Here is a 15,516-nt window from a genome sequence, read left to right as displayed (position 1 = left end):
TTATCTAACGAACAAAACAAAAATAAAATTATCCGAAATGGTCAAGCCGTTTTTTTATTTTAGCGAGACTAACAAACTATTAGTTGACGCGGTAAACGTTGCTTTGCCCTCTACCATGTACCTACATTTTTTCCTAGAGATAAAAACTGTTCTATTTCTCAAATTGGATTAAACGAGTAAATATTTACACAATTTTATTAAATTCGGTTAAGCATCATCATCTCAGCCTGTCCATTGCTGAACATAAGCCTCCTCCATAGACTGACATAGAGAACGGTCCTGAGTCACTCACATCCACGGACACGCTTTTATAATTAAGTGATTTTAAAACAGTGGTTGTTTTTTGTATTTTGATGGTATTTTTTTGGATGTTCTTAAAATCAGAAACGTCAAAGTTTTTGAACTGATTTTTAAGAATTCTTTTCATAATACATAGGTTTGGGCCTGTACTATATCAGTATTGAAGTCTTTTTGTTAAGAAAAACAAAATGTAGTGTCAAAAATATACTTTTCAGTTTTATTAATTTTAGCAATATGAGACACCATATACAGCTACTTAGTCATCACCACATATACTATTCTTTATCAATAATATTTATTAATAATTATTTACTAAATTAAATTTATTATTTATTAAACGTAATTATAGAAAATATTAACAAATATTTACTTATGTATATTATTTATTTTTATTTAAATTTTATTTAGTCAAAAGATCAATATAGCTGCATCTAATGAATTATCGAATATGTACATAGAAGATAAACTATTTGTTGTTATTAATATTATGAATATATTTTGTTACAGATAACTCGTCCGATGCTGCGAAGAACCACATATTAAAACTCTCATTACTCAGTAACCTCTTTACTGATAGACTGACATGTCAATCCTTCCCTGACGTTTCAGTTCAACGCCTGTGTTATCAGTGAAATAGTGATTTTGTGCATCAAAATCAAACAGTGCATTAAATAAACTATGAGGATAGTATCTTTAGAAAGATAGAAACCTTTTTTAATTTCTCGCGTTTTTTTTTAAGTGAAGTAATGGCGTCTTGGAAGTCATGTATAGGGCTGTGGACAGTGTGTGTCGGTTTGTGCCTTTTGGGGAAAATCTCGGGGTTGGACAATGGACTGGCGCTCACGCCACCTATGGGCTGGCTCGCGTGGGAACGATTCAGGTGTAATACAGACTGTAAAAATGATCCGGACAATTGTATTAGGTGAGTGTTAATGTATGTTATTACAATATTTTTAATGATGGGATTTGTAAACTAAGATCAAGTATGAAACATCGTGTTTTTTATTATTAGTTCTAATAGTAATATACAAGTCTTCTTATAATAGTATTCCAGTAAATCAGAATCTAGCTTATATTACAGGATAAAGAGGTAAAAAACGTACTGAAATTTTTTTTATTTGTGATATGTTTCGACTAACCTTATAATTTCTGAGGACTTTTTTTTAATTAATTAAGATAGAATAGTGTGTCTGCCTAAGCAAACAGTATATAATGAAGAAGCACCATCGAATGAATTTAGGTTAATTGGCCTTTTCATGATTATTACACTAAGATTTAACCACGTTAGTTTCCAAAAGGACCTGTTAGAAATGAGGACTTGCCTCCTCATTATTGATATTTCCTTTTCTGTACCCTCAAATTTCACCCTTCAAACCGAAACACAATCATGCAAGCACAGCAGTGTTACAAGTGGGATAAAAGTATCCTTCGACGACTGTAATTCACAATATCTATCAGACGTTCAAGGGTTGACTGAGAGAAATCCCTTTTATAGAATAAGCCCACCATTATACTCGTACTCATACTTTTCTTAAGAACTCTGTATCCTATAATTTAAGACTTTACTGTAAAATGGTAATGTAAAATGTAAAAGGGGGGTATCATGGACGAAACAGTTTACTCTGTTGTGTCCATGGTACTGCTCATGTCTATAGGCGACGGTTACCACTTTCCATCAGGTGGTCCGTCAGCTTGTTTGCCATTCTAAGTTGTATAAAAAAACAATGTTACAAATAAACAAACAAACTTTCGTACAGTCTCTCTGTAATTAATAAATAAATTATAAAGTAATTAATTTATTATTATATTATAGGAAATTAATTAAACAAACTAATCGTAAATATTTTCCAGTGACCGATTGTTCCGCACGATGACGGATATCCTCGTGTCGGAGGGATACGCGGCGGTTGGATACGAGTATGTGAACGTGGACGATTGCTGGCCGGAGCGGGAGCGCGACCCCCGCGGCCGCCTCGTGCCCGACCGGGAACGGTTCCCGTACGGCATGAAGAGTCTCGCCGATTATGTGAGTACACCTTTTTAAGATTGCACACATATTATAATTTATATATGAGATTTTTTTAACCTTAAATTTATTAGACGACCTGGTGACACTGCGGTTAAAATACTGACTTATTTTCCAATATATTCATGGTATTTGTTTGTTTTTATTGGTCTAAGTGTTCTATGCATATTGTATAGTGAAGTAATACTTTAATGCATTTGCAATATTTATTCAATTCAATGATTTTTTTCAACTTTTATTTACATTCATATCTACTCTCTACAATCTATGTTGGTTTATAGTTGGTGTGTTGAAAAATATTAAATATTCAAAACTTAGTTTATTTTTAATGTTGTTAGTATATTCTTAATGAAATATAATCTAAAAATAGATGAAAATTGATTTTAGAAATCTTTTACTACAATATTAATGAGATCACATTATGCTTAAAACAAGACAAAAATACCATCCTTTGAGAAACAAAAGTAGGAACTTATTGAATATAATACAGGTAATTAACTTTTAAAAATCAATCGTATTAACATTAGCCATTTTATAACATAATAAATACTTAAGGTATTTTCGTTATTTAATAGATAAGGCATGTCCAAATCTTTTTTATTAAATTTTAGTTCCGCCACTACTCCTTTTTTCATTCGTAACATTATTTATCTTAATATCTATTTATGTGGATCCGGTTTTTGTTACTAGGAATGTCGTTTTTATGCCTATCATATTTTATTCTGACATTCTACTTTGCATTTAACCACACCTATAGCAATAGGCAGATTTCACCTTTGACTTTTGTATTACTAAGTAGTAACTACGTACAGGTGCCACGGTCTTCATACTGTACAAGCTGTGTTCTTAACTTTGTCTGCATGACCTGAATAAAAAGTATTGAATGTCCACCTCTATCCTAAATACTTATATGTAGATACATATGCCATAATTCATAAAGATTGGTGCTTAACAATTTAGACGCGCTATCAGGTCGACCTCCCTTTGTAAACAGTTGTAGTTAATTCGTGATGAATTTGTTAACTGACCTATTTTCATCCTATTATTACTCACTGGTGCTGCACCAGTGTGTAGGTATACCGTTCCATTTTCATCCATTACGTTTAAAAAGTATTTCGGTTTGAAGGGTGGGATATGGCGTGAATTTACTGGGTACAGAGGAATAACACCTGAGTCCTCAGGAATGGCAACGCATGGGGGGTATTATGGGCGAAATAGTATACTCTGTTATGTTCATAGTACTGCTCATGTCTATAGGCGACGGTTACAACTTTCCATCAGGTGGGCCGTCAGTTAGTTTTCCATTCTAAGTTGTATAAAAAAAAGTATTTAGACTAATATCATATAATACTAATAAACTAAGAAGATAAATTATTATTTATTTTTTATTACTACTGTAAATATAAAGATGGATTAAGAATATGATCTGCAAAAAATCAGCAATTCACTAGTCACATAATTAATTAATATGGGAGTGAACTCAGTAAAAATCGATTAACAAAATCGACTCATAATAGTCACAAATATCACGTAAAATATAAACAAAAAATATAGGCTAACTGAGAACCTCCTCCTTTTCAAACTGGCTGTTATGTATTTTCGTGATAAGTGGCTTATCTTCCTTTCGTCGATTCAATTCTTCGTGGCTAATCAAAATTAATGTTTTGTCATTTATATCTTAGAATAAAAAAGATCACCAACGTTACTTAACAAGCTACACACCAATATGAACGGTCTTTAACCCGTCGTTGTATTGTGGGCATGGACTTTTCATGCTTTGTTTATTGTTCGGTAATTCTCACGACAATCGGTATAGAAATTGATGGGGACGTCGTGATGCTGTGTTAAACACGAATATAAAACTGTTTACACAACATTTTTGCAATGGAAAATGATAATTAATGTTGACACTGGATTTAAGTTATAAAATTAATATTTGATTTATTTATTTATTTTTGTGGCACAACAACAGATTACAAACAAAACTTTTAACAATAGAATACAACAATAGCATTATAAGTTTGCAGTCCAATTATAGTTGTACTCAACATTCACAGAGATGAAACAGAATAGGTAGATTTTTAATACAAAAAAGAATTAATGATAAAAACTACATACCCAAGACCAATATGCGAGTATACCATATCTATAGTTAAAAGAATTACCAGAATTAGTTTAATTTTGACGAAAATACTGCGCGACATACAATTATTAGCCGTGTGATCCCAGTATAGAATAGGCCTCTTTCCTTATTCATGGGTCTCGTAAGGGGTGTTTAAGGGAATTTTATGATCGAAAAATGGGCAGGAGAGTACCTTTTAAAACATTACTAAAGATTAAATGCGGTTGCTAATCCTCATGCTAAGCATGTTAATTATTAGCCCCTTATTGGGGAATAAGGGGAGGGCTATCTTCAGCAGTGGACATTTAACGGTTGATATGATAATGATAATGATGAGACAATGATTTCTTTGATCCTCAACTGTCATTAATAGCTAATGCATACATATAAATAGCTGACATCAGTGCACGTGCGAATATATGTAAGTACTACTAAACCCCATTGGGATTAGTGGGACCAATTATTTAACAATATCGTAGGTCGACCTCCGCACAATCCCTGGAAACTATTGTGGTTAAATTACCAGGAGTTTTCGGTAAATTCCTTACAATAGGCCATCTAACTTAATCTTCATCTTTATTCCACCAATCATGCCTCACTAGCAAGCGAGGTTATCATATCATTTTTTTCGCATAAAAATACAGAATTCGGGGTACCTTTTTTCGTCACATTTGACGAATGGACATTTAATCTTATCTTTGATGTAATTTTAAAGATCTTCATTTTATTACATCAACAATCAACAAAAGTGTGTAATTATGTCCAATTATTTTAAACGCAATGAAAAAATAATCATTGCGTTAAGTCCCGATAGTTTATTTAAAATATGAGTAAACAACGCTGAAATTTAAAATTAACTTTATCAAATTTAGCTTTAATTTCTGTTTTATTTTTTTAATTCTCTTGAATCATATGAACGAATATAAAATAATCCACTACTTTTAAATAACAAATTAAATTCTTTATGTATAATTTATAATAAGAACGCAGAAAAATAAATAAATAATTATATGACTAAATAGCCAGAAAATTCTATAAAAGATAAAATAACTAAAGTTAATAAGTTTCAACGATATTGTTCATGCACTATTTAGCAAATAGCCTGTGTAGCCATAATTGAAGTTGATTATTTTATGGGATGAAATTTTAAATGATTGTATACATCATGTGAACCTTTCGATAAAGATCCAGTGATTAAATTATTTATACGTATGCGATATGATATAACGATTATGCAGCTATAAATCATACCATTTGCATGCTGTGATCGTGGGAACTATAAACTTGTCCTCGATACACACCTACTGACTATTTATGTTTACATAGATAAATGTGTAATATATACTTATTCATCACTAATTTGAATAATCGCCCACTTTTATGCTTCCCACAAAGAAAATAAATATCTGGTAACAAATTGATTGATTGTATATATACTTTTATGCAACACCGTGTGGTCCCGGCACAGAATGGGCCACCATTTCCTTTCTAGTGGGTGTTGTTAGAGGCGACAAAGGGGCATTAATGGTAAAAGGACGAACAGCGACTTTTAAACGCCTAAAAAAAAACGAAAAGCCTAACTTCGTTTGCCAACCCGCTTGCCAAACGTGACAAGTACTCTTAAAACATCACTTATTAGGCCTATATTCTGCAGTGGACGTTTAACATTGATATAATAAAAATATATATATACTTTTGTTTTAAAAATCAATAAACGTGTAAAAAATAAAATTATAGATAAATTTATATGTTTTTAATAGAGCTTACTTCTATATTTCATTATTTGATGTAAAAAAACCATGACATGGTTATCAATTCACAAAAAAATTGTAAAAATGTGTTTTAAATAAAATTTAGAGATAATCTTATAATTAAAATTGAAGAAATTTTCAAAAATGGTTGGAGAAGTTTTTAAAGAAAATACAGTAGTCATAAATTTAAAAAAGTTTTATATACGTATATATATACAACTTAGTGTTTGATTAAAACAAAAGAAGATTGCATCGTTTAGCAAAAAAAATCGGGAGAAAACAAATATCATATCTGGTAACCCTAGCAATGACAGCTGCGACATGAATTTTATTTTAAATACACTGTTCCTGCAGAAGCAGGTAGGTAGGCATGTAGGTACTTTTTACCTGCAAATATTTTTCATCGCGTTTTAATCCCGATTGAGTATTTAAAATATGTATGTGTAAACAACGTAAAAGTTTAAAATTAATCATGAATATTATTCAAAGAACAGACTATTTTAAATAAATGTTTTCCATAGTTTTTTTTTAAACAGTAGTGGTAAAAGTTGATTAAGTATAACTTAACAGTTAAGTCGTCCTAATGTCACAAAAACCTACAAAATGTAAAAAATCGCAGAACAAATGTTCATTGTTTCGATGTCATGGAATGCAGTACTTATTGAAAGCTTGTCGCAATATTTCCTTTGTTAATATATAGGTACATGCAACACATACATGTACGCGGTGCGAATTTATAAGGATCCGTGTGAGTTTAAAAGGATAGGATTATTCATACTCATATTTCTTTATTAACTAAATTAAAAAAATATTAACAAACAAAACATTCTACATAGATACGTATCAAATCAAATCAATAACTCATAAGTCATTATAATAGGCATCTTTAATATTCAACAGACGAACAAACAATGGCGTCGTAAAAGTAGGAAAGCGTTTAACATGATCCCCGGAAGAAAGTTTTCATTAACAAGTGACATTGTCGTTAACGTAATTTATTAGAGGTTTTTACACTTGAATGGGTTAAAAAAAAAGAGTAACTTCTCATTTCTATTGTAACAATTTTGTTTTCTTTTTTCAATATTTTAATATAAAATAATTTTACTTTTATTATTACCAATAAATATTATGATTTATATAATTAAAAATGTTAGTAAGCGCATCACTGGAGAATGCCTACTAATTTGGCTAGTTTTTCTTTTTTAATTTTTCAGTAGAAAACTACAAATATGGTTTTCGAACCAATAGCGACTGCAAAAGTCTGGAGGTTCTAAATTCATCGCTTGTATTTTTTTTGTGTGTGTAGGTATAATAAAAAAATACTTTATATATACATATATAACGTAAATGACAATGTAGCTGAGGAGGAATGCTGATCACAGATCAGTTTCACCTAACAACAGTTAACCAACACCATCATAACATAAATCATAAATGTATTTATGTTGTCGTTTAGTTGCTTTAATTGTCGTAAATATAGCTTCACACGCTACTGCTATCAAATAAATCATTGTAGAGAAAATAGAAGTATCCGTGTTTTTGATGAGTTGATGACGGAATATGTATACAATGACATCACTCCTTTTTAAAATGGAAAAAAGTGACGAAGAGAACACACTTGGGTTCAAGTGCAAGCAAGAAGAAAAATGCCTGTACTAATGCATCTAGGCTGGGGGGAGAGGGATTATTAGTATTTGGATTCGAAATCTCCATTGCTAGCAATATACTCTATCAAGTCGACATCCTTTTGCCCCCCCCCCCCCCCTGGAGACTATCATATTTAATTCTTAATGAATTTATCACGATTTGCCAACTGATCTTCGCTTCACCTATCATCCTTTACAGGTACCTCGCTAGCATATACCGATAGCGCAGGCCGAATTACTATTCCATTATCATCTATTAAAAAAACTACCTAAATTGCGTGGTAATATTTTTTTTTATAGAGAGAACCCTGTACTCAGTAGTAAATTATTTATCGTATATCTTATTAGAATTTGAAATTTAGTGAAAACCATTGATTATCTTTCATATACGAATATGTATACAAATTGAACTATTTCTGTTAGTGTGTAAATGCTGTCTTAGTAGTAACGTAATAAGACAGCATTTATACAGTAATAAACAAAATTTTTTGTTATTTGAATTTTAAGGGAATGCCCTAGTTATGTGCGAGGAATCTTATTCATCAAATCTGTGACTTTTTTGTTCTATGCAGATGTTGATTACCATTGATTGTTTTTTAACTGACTTTAAAAATGAAGAAGTTTTTTATCTGGATGTATATTTTGTGTATGTTACGTGACATCTTTATCAACTCAAAGATGCATTAGACAATTTGTTTTAATCGCAAGTATTGCTTCCTATCGGTCTTGTCACAGGTAATATAAGTATAATACTGTTCTAATAGTCTTGTAATATTAAGCTGTTAAGTTTATATTTACGTTCACAATAGACAATAGTTTTTATAAACAAATTTAATAAGAAATACACTGTTAGTAATGTTTCGATACAGACTATTATGTAATATATTTATTTTTATTGTCTATCTGTGCAAATATCGCGACAAAATAGATTAATAAAATTTGTTACATTTGTTTAAACAATCTATAAGATTGTTTAAACTTTTAACAAATTACTAGTTCATTGTTATTTTTTATGTGTGTAGATGCTTAACTTGTAAAATACAAACAGCTTTGTTTACGTAACGACAATAACTAGGAAGTTAACCGTACGTCTTCACTCATTACGTGGACCGCAAATCAAATGCAATGTTTCGGTAAACAAACTTAACCACGACTTGATTCGTGGTAACCGCGTACCGGTGGCGCCCGGCGCGTGCTGTGAAAGTAAACACGCTTCGCTATTTTTAACCAACATAAAAGAAAGAGGTAATGACTTCAACTGTATTCTTTACGTATGCTACTTGATAATTTCATTAACTAAAACTAACCTCACACGGCTATATTTTCAAAAATTGCCTAAAAATTGAGTATAGTGTTTTCATGTGTGTGTATGTATTCGTATATGACATTCTTAATTCCACTTAATTCTTAATTTTTAAATGCTTGAATATATTTGTAGATATCGGGTATTGTTAAAACTCTAACATTATCCCGAGTGAAACTGGGATTTTTTTTAAATATAATAGTTTATACCATATATTAAATTAATACCTTTACCACTTTCCATCAGGTGGGCCGTCAGCTTGTTTATTCTTAGTTGCATTATAAAAAAATTAGCAAGACAATTGATTTTTTTTTATTTGTGGGGTATACATAAATATATACTTGTTAAACAATTTAACACAAAATATTTATTTTGTACTATAATGAACGTATCATCAATTCTAAAACGATTTTAGTGATTTATTTTTAATTCGATTTATTTCTACATTGATCTTATACTAATTTTCATTAGCCTTCAATATATTATTTGCATATAATATTTGAAATTAGACACAAATTAATCTACATTTATATCTTTTATTTAATTAGAAAATTTAGACGGAATAAAAGGTCAATGTACTGATACATATAAGTGTAATCCGATAATGTAACATCACTTCATCAATGATTCGCTTGATTGCTAGTTGCTACACATTCTCACACGATATGCAATAAATTTGGCCAATACCGTAGAACTGGGTGATGTTTCGTAATTATGTCACATAAATTGTGAAGATGATATTGCAAATTATATAGCAAACTGGTACCCAAAGATCCAAACAATTAATCGTTTGAATCTCTTCACTTACATTTATAATACCTGTGTCTTAATCCACGTGAAATCGGTATAATATATGTTATAGTCTGAGAAATCTAAGATAATAATAATAATTTATTCAACAAAAAATACATATGCATTATACAAGATACATATTTGCAATACTTATTGATTCTCAGTAAGTGTCTCTGGCTTCCATGCTAGGAAAGTCCTGTATTATGTAGGTCAGGCTAGATATGGTCTATCTGTGTACCAAAATTCATTCAAATCTATTCAGCTGTTGAAATATGAACAAGTAATATCCACAACTTCGAATGTATACTAATATATAAAGCGGAAGAGTGTGTGTTTGAACGCGTTAATCTCTACAAAATTATTTTTGAATTTGATAGCTCAATTTTTTAAGGAATGCTGTAGGTTATTCAAAATTGCGTTATGATTACGAGTGAAGCCGCGATATATAACTAATGTATAATATTAGTACGAATTGGGACAAAAAATACATATTTACAAATATTTATTAAAATCGTGATATTTATATACTGAGATTGAGATGATTTACATAGAGACGCTTGTTTCCTTGTTTTTTCATAACATTGCCACGGATCATTTATATTTTATTTATATATTATAATAATCTATCTATCTATCTATATAATCTATTGGTATTCTATATAATCTATGGAATGGTTGTATGTTCAGCAAGAGATTGTGAATGATTAAAATGACGGTGGTGCTAGCTACGTTGTTCTGTTTACCACATTATATTAGAAACATTTTGTAATAAGTACTGCACAAAATACACAACTTTTAAACACTTCATGTCAATGGCCCATTAAAAAAACTAATTCAGAGATATTTGCTTAATCAAACCTATCAACGTTCAATTTTACATGTAAAATAGATTTAAACGATACACGATCGTAAGAGATGATTTACGAGGGAGAAATAATACACTTAGAACCTTTTACGGCCTGGTATATTGATGTGTCGATATGAATTACATCTTAACATGTTCAATGTGACATAAAAATGTTTTTCTAATGACATATTGCTTTTTTATTGAGCTGAGAAGTTTAATGCTCAGAATATCTACTTCAAATGAAAATATGATCTCTCCATTAATTTATAATAAAATTTATATACCACTAAACAATAAAGTTTGGCTTTTAAAATTTATGTATAATTTATAACATTAATATTTTAATAAATATTGATTTAATTTTTTTTTATTTGATTATTCAGTGCATTTCAATTGAATACCTAATGTAATCATACTGGTACATTATTAATCGTATATTGCGATGTAGCACATTTATCAGACCTAATATTATGGCAAATATTTTTATTGCAATGTATTATATATTTGCTTATTTATTATTTATTGTACACAAAAGGTTATTAAAATGTAAAAACAAACATAATAGTGCACAAAGGCGAGCTTATCTCCAATAGTGATTTCTTCCAGCAAACCCAATATGAGAAAACTGATAGTTCATTAGTAGTTAGTATTATTTGTGCTGTAATTAAAAAAAAGTAAATAAAATCTAAATTCAGAGAGTACTAAAGATATATATCGGTCTTTTAAAAAATAAAATATATTTTCATTAACTGATATTTTTACCATTTTGCATTTATTATATGGCAGTGAAGTTACAGAGTCATCATCATCATCATTATATTCCTGCCCTTATCCCAATTACATAAATTTTGGAGTCGGTGCAATATGTTTTTATCCATATTATCTAAGGTTTTAGCTCTTAATTTTACGACCGGCCGCCTATTTGACATCTACCAATTTGGAAATGCATTTGTTGGTGTTATTCGCAACCCTACAATATAGAGGAAAGGAAAGGATTGAGAAAAAAGGAGGAAAAGTTGGGAAAAAAATACAGGGTATGGAGTTATAATGTGGTAGTCATGAATGGCAATACATAAGTGATAGATTGGTAATATTGTATTTTGTAATGCCCATGGTGCTGTGTATTCAAGTCTATAGACGACGGTTACTACTTTTCTTAAGGTCAGCTTGTTTGTAACTCTAAATAAAAAAAACATTTACAAAAATTTATTATACATAATTAGGTATATAGTATATATTACGTAAATATTTTTTGCTTTCTTCTGTGTTCCGTTAGTATAGACGGTTAAATTAATTATTACTACAGCTGTAATTTACTGTTTACAGAGCGGTAACAGCAAGTCTTAGTATTGCACAGAAACAAAGCTGTTGCGAAAGATTAGAAAATCTTTCGTTTACTTTCATTTACATTTGATTACTGACTCTTCTAAATTGAATTCATCAGTGCGGTTTATTAAGTACTCATTATACGAACTATGTAACAGAATAAAAAATAAATATATAAAGTAAAGAATATACATGATTCTGACTATAATCTGCTTGACAATTTTAAATCATTTATCGTTTTTTTGAGTAACCTGCTATTATTGCCAGCGTAGAACTTTTTTGTATTTTTTTTTTTATTTCAAGTCTTTGCCTGCGTAATTTAAGTTAAACAATATTTTATGTATTAATTGAAGGTCTACTAAAGATTATTTACGAGATATGAACAGCAGCGTCACTCTTTAAACAGAATCAAAGCCTAACTACAGTTGGCAACCCACCTGCAAAGCGTTGCAACTACTGGCAAAACCTCCCAATAAGGGAAGGGCTATTCAGCTGTGGGTAGTTAGTGGCTAATATCATCATCATCTTCATCTTGTACTCTTCCCTCCCCTTGGGGGTTTTGCCAATATTTGCCACACTTGGCAGGCGGGGTGGCAACCGCAGTTAAGTTTTAAAGCTGTTTTATGAAGGACGCTGCTGCCCAACCCTCAACCGTTAAGTTTCTTTAGTTCCATTAAGTTCGCCTCTTACAACACCAACGGGAAAGAAAGACGAGGAGACATATATTTTATATGGCGAAGTACAAAAATTTTCTAGATTTCGTAGATTCAGTTAACAAAAAAAAATGAAGAATTATCTACGAGTGTTTCTCTATTGTAAATACCAACTTATTTTATAAAAATGTATATATGTAAGTAAGTACTGTTTATTTTGTTTTATGATTCATACTAGGTAAATAAAATGTTAGTCTTACTAATGCTGACTAAACAAATTAGTTGACCGTTAAAATTAATAACTTGTATTCACCGTAAATATTTGTCTTAATGACATGAACTTATCCGAAAGGTGAACAAACTTTGCCAACATCTGATCGTACAAAGAGTATTTAAATTAACACTTATCGTGTTTTACCTTATCCGAGGCAAATGGCCGTTGAAGTGTAAAAAAATCTCATAACATTCGCCACACATCGCTGGCTGTTTCGCACTTGACAATGTGAGGGGGAAACGCAGACTTTCGTTTAATCGCAACTTGTAACAATATATTAGATTTACGTCTTCATGAAAGACGAAAGATTTTCGAGTGGCGACTTCGTACGAGCAAACGCAGTATAGGACAACCACTCACTAGATGGAGTGACGACCTCAAATACACTGCAGGAAGTCAATGGATGTAAGTGGCTCAGGATCGCTCTTTATAGTAGTCTATGGGAGAGGCCTATATTTAGCAGTGGATGGATAATGGCAAAGATAATGAGGATGTCTTCATGATGACCACAGACATCGATTTGTCTCCATAAATTGGTTGGCGATATTGTGGTCAAAATTCGGTTTCTTGGTTAAGTAAATTTGACTTTTTAGAAATTAGATATCATCTGTATTTTATTATTAAACGTATTATCATATTTGATATAGCAATAAAGCTAATGATGGCAATAGCTTGATTTCCTTAAGGATAGTCTTTACCTAGTAACAAAAGAATAAATAAAATGTAACTTTGCGAAATTTTTAATCATCTTCAGGAAATAGTAACTTTTGCGTATGATTAAATTACGCGATAGATATCTTCGTCAATCCTATACCGATTTTATGATTCATTTTGTAATTAATAGGCATCATTTTTATGTAACTTTAAAATGTTGCACATTTGGGCATAAAATACTGTTAGGTTAGGGTATATATATACTGTCAGGTCAACTTCCAAGCGGTCTTTTTAGTAACTATCGAGGTTAAGTCATCACGATGGGCTACGTGATCTGTTTTTATCTTTATCCATCATCATTCATTGGTATCCCGTTAAGTGTATACCAATAGCGCAGACGGGGCTACTATTGCAATTTTATTATTAAAAAAAGTAGGAGGTTTAAGACTACAAATTAATTAATATATGTGTGTGTGTGTATTATATACAATATCTTCGCCAACTTTAAAACTATTTTTGATAATTCATATTACAATCGATCGTATTTGCTTCTTTCTACAAACTGTATTAGTTTTGTTTGTTTATAATGTTACGCTAGATATTCGCTGATTCCGACATATATCTGGTAATGTTTTTTTAATCGTAGCGGTGTATTTCTGTATTAGTTTCTTATCAATTTTATGATTATTTAAATTAATTTCTTGGAATAATAAATAGGTATATACTAGGACAGGAAAGTACACTAAGAAATACCTAAATCTAAGTATGTTTTTCTTAATCCTGTATTGTTGATATCAACAGTTCCCCGTATCCACATCTGATGGTTCTCTTGACAAATTTCAACAAATCCGATCTCAAGAGTAATCTAGACCCGGTAACCCGCTTTCCCGCAGTCAAATCGTCCGTGATCAAGCCGATTTCTATGCGTCCCAACTGTGTTACGGTACATAAACAAATAATTGCGTTTTACGGCGGTAGACTTTCATCGGATGCTCCTCGGCTAGGCTCCATTCTGTGACATTTACTAGAAACCTAACCCAATTCTGTGTTCCGCATTGCTGCGGTTATACTATAGCGCACTTAGGTTTTTGCCGCGGTGATGCGTATCTTTTCAATTGACTTAAAAAAGAGAAGTTTCATCAGATGTAATTTCGGGACATTTTAACCTACCTATGCTGCAAAATATCTTCACTCATGTTGATTGACAATATTGATAATTTTGAAGATTATGATTTTTAATCGAATGTGTTTACTTCTCTGTTAGTTCAGCACTAATTTATTTAATATTGAAGTAGGTTTTTAAATTAAAAACTATAATCTAAAATATATCTTTGTAGTAATCTATAATATATGATAATAATAATAAATTTATTTCTTTATTTTTATTTATTATACAAAGTGCCATTGTCCATGTGTCTAAATTAAAATATACGTTGTTCTTTGTACTAATCTATAACTATCTGAATAACTGAAATTTGTTGTTGGACCTTTAAATTTAAAAGACCTACGTAGGTCTTTTAATGAGCGAGTTAGTATGAAAAATTTTAATATTATTTTGAGATTTCGACTATACTTCTTGAGGTATATCTATTGTTCAGTTTCATGATTCCTATTAATATAATAAATGTAAAAGTTTATAACGGTGAATGGATAGATGGTTGTTACTCTTTATTGCAAAAACTACTAGACAGATTTAAATGAAATTAGGTACACGGGTAGCTTATATTTTAACTTAGCATATGGACCATTTCATATTGTCACATATGCAGATGAAACTGCGGGATATAGCTAGTGCTATCTATTAGTTTCTATGTAACGTCTC

General features: G+C 30.8%; 1 protein-coding gene across 2 annotated transcripts in view; it reads left to right on the top strand.

Moving 5' to 3' along the window:
• The window catches only part of LOC113512055 (alpha-N-acetylgalactosaminidase), a 79,648-nt gene that overhangs the window by 42,963 nt on the left and 21,169 nt on the right, over positions 1-15,516 (top strand). For both annotated transcript variants that reach the window (XM_052893750.1, XM_026895822.3), the window contains exons 2-3: positions 808-1,222; positions 2,152-2,326. In XM_052893750.1, coding sequence (XP_052749710.1) covers positions 1,047-1,222; positions 2,152-2,326 — 351 coding nt within the window. In that variant the 5' untranslated portion in view covers positions 808-1,046. The remainder of the gene's footprint in view (positions 1-807; positions 1,223-2,151; positions 2,327-15,516) is intronic.

Source organism: Galleria mellonella, unplaced genomic scaffold (genome assembly GCF_026898425.1).
Source record: "Galleria mellonella isolate WM207_F2 unplaced genomic scaffold, CSIRO_AGI_GalMel_v1 utg184, whole genome shotgun sequence".
In the NCBI taxonomy this organism is placed as follows: Eukaryota; Metazoa; Arthropoda; class Insecta; order Lepidoptera; family Pyralidae; genus Galleria; species Galleria mellonella.
Note: the sequence above shows the minus strand (reverse complement) of the source record. Positions and strands in the feature narration are given on the sequence as shown.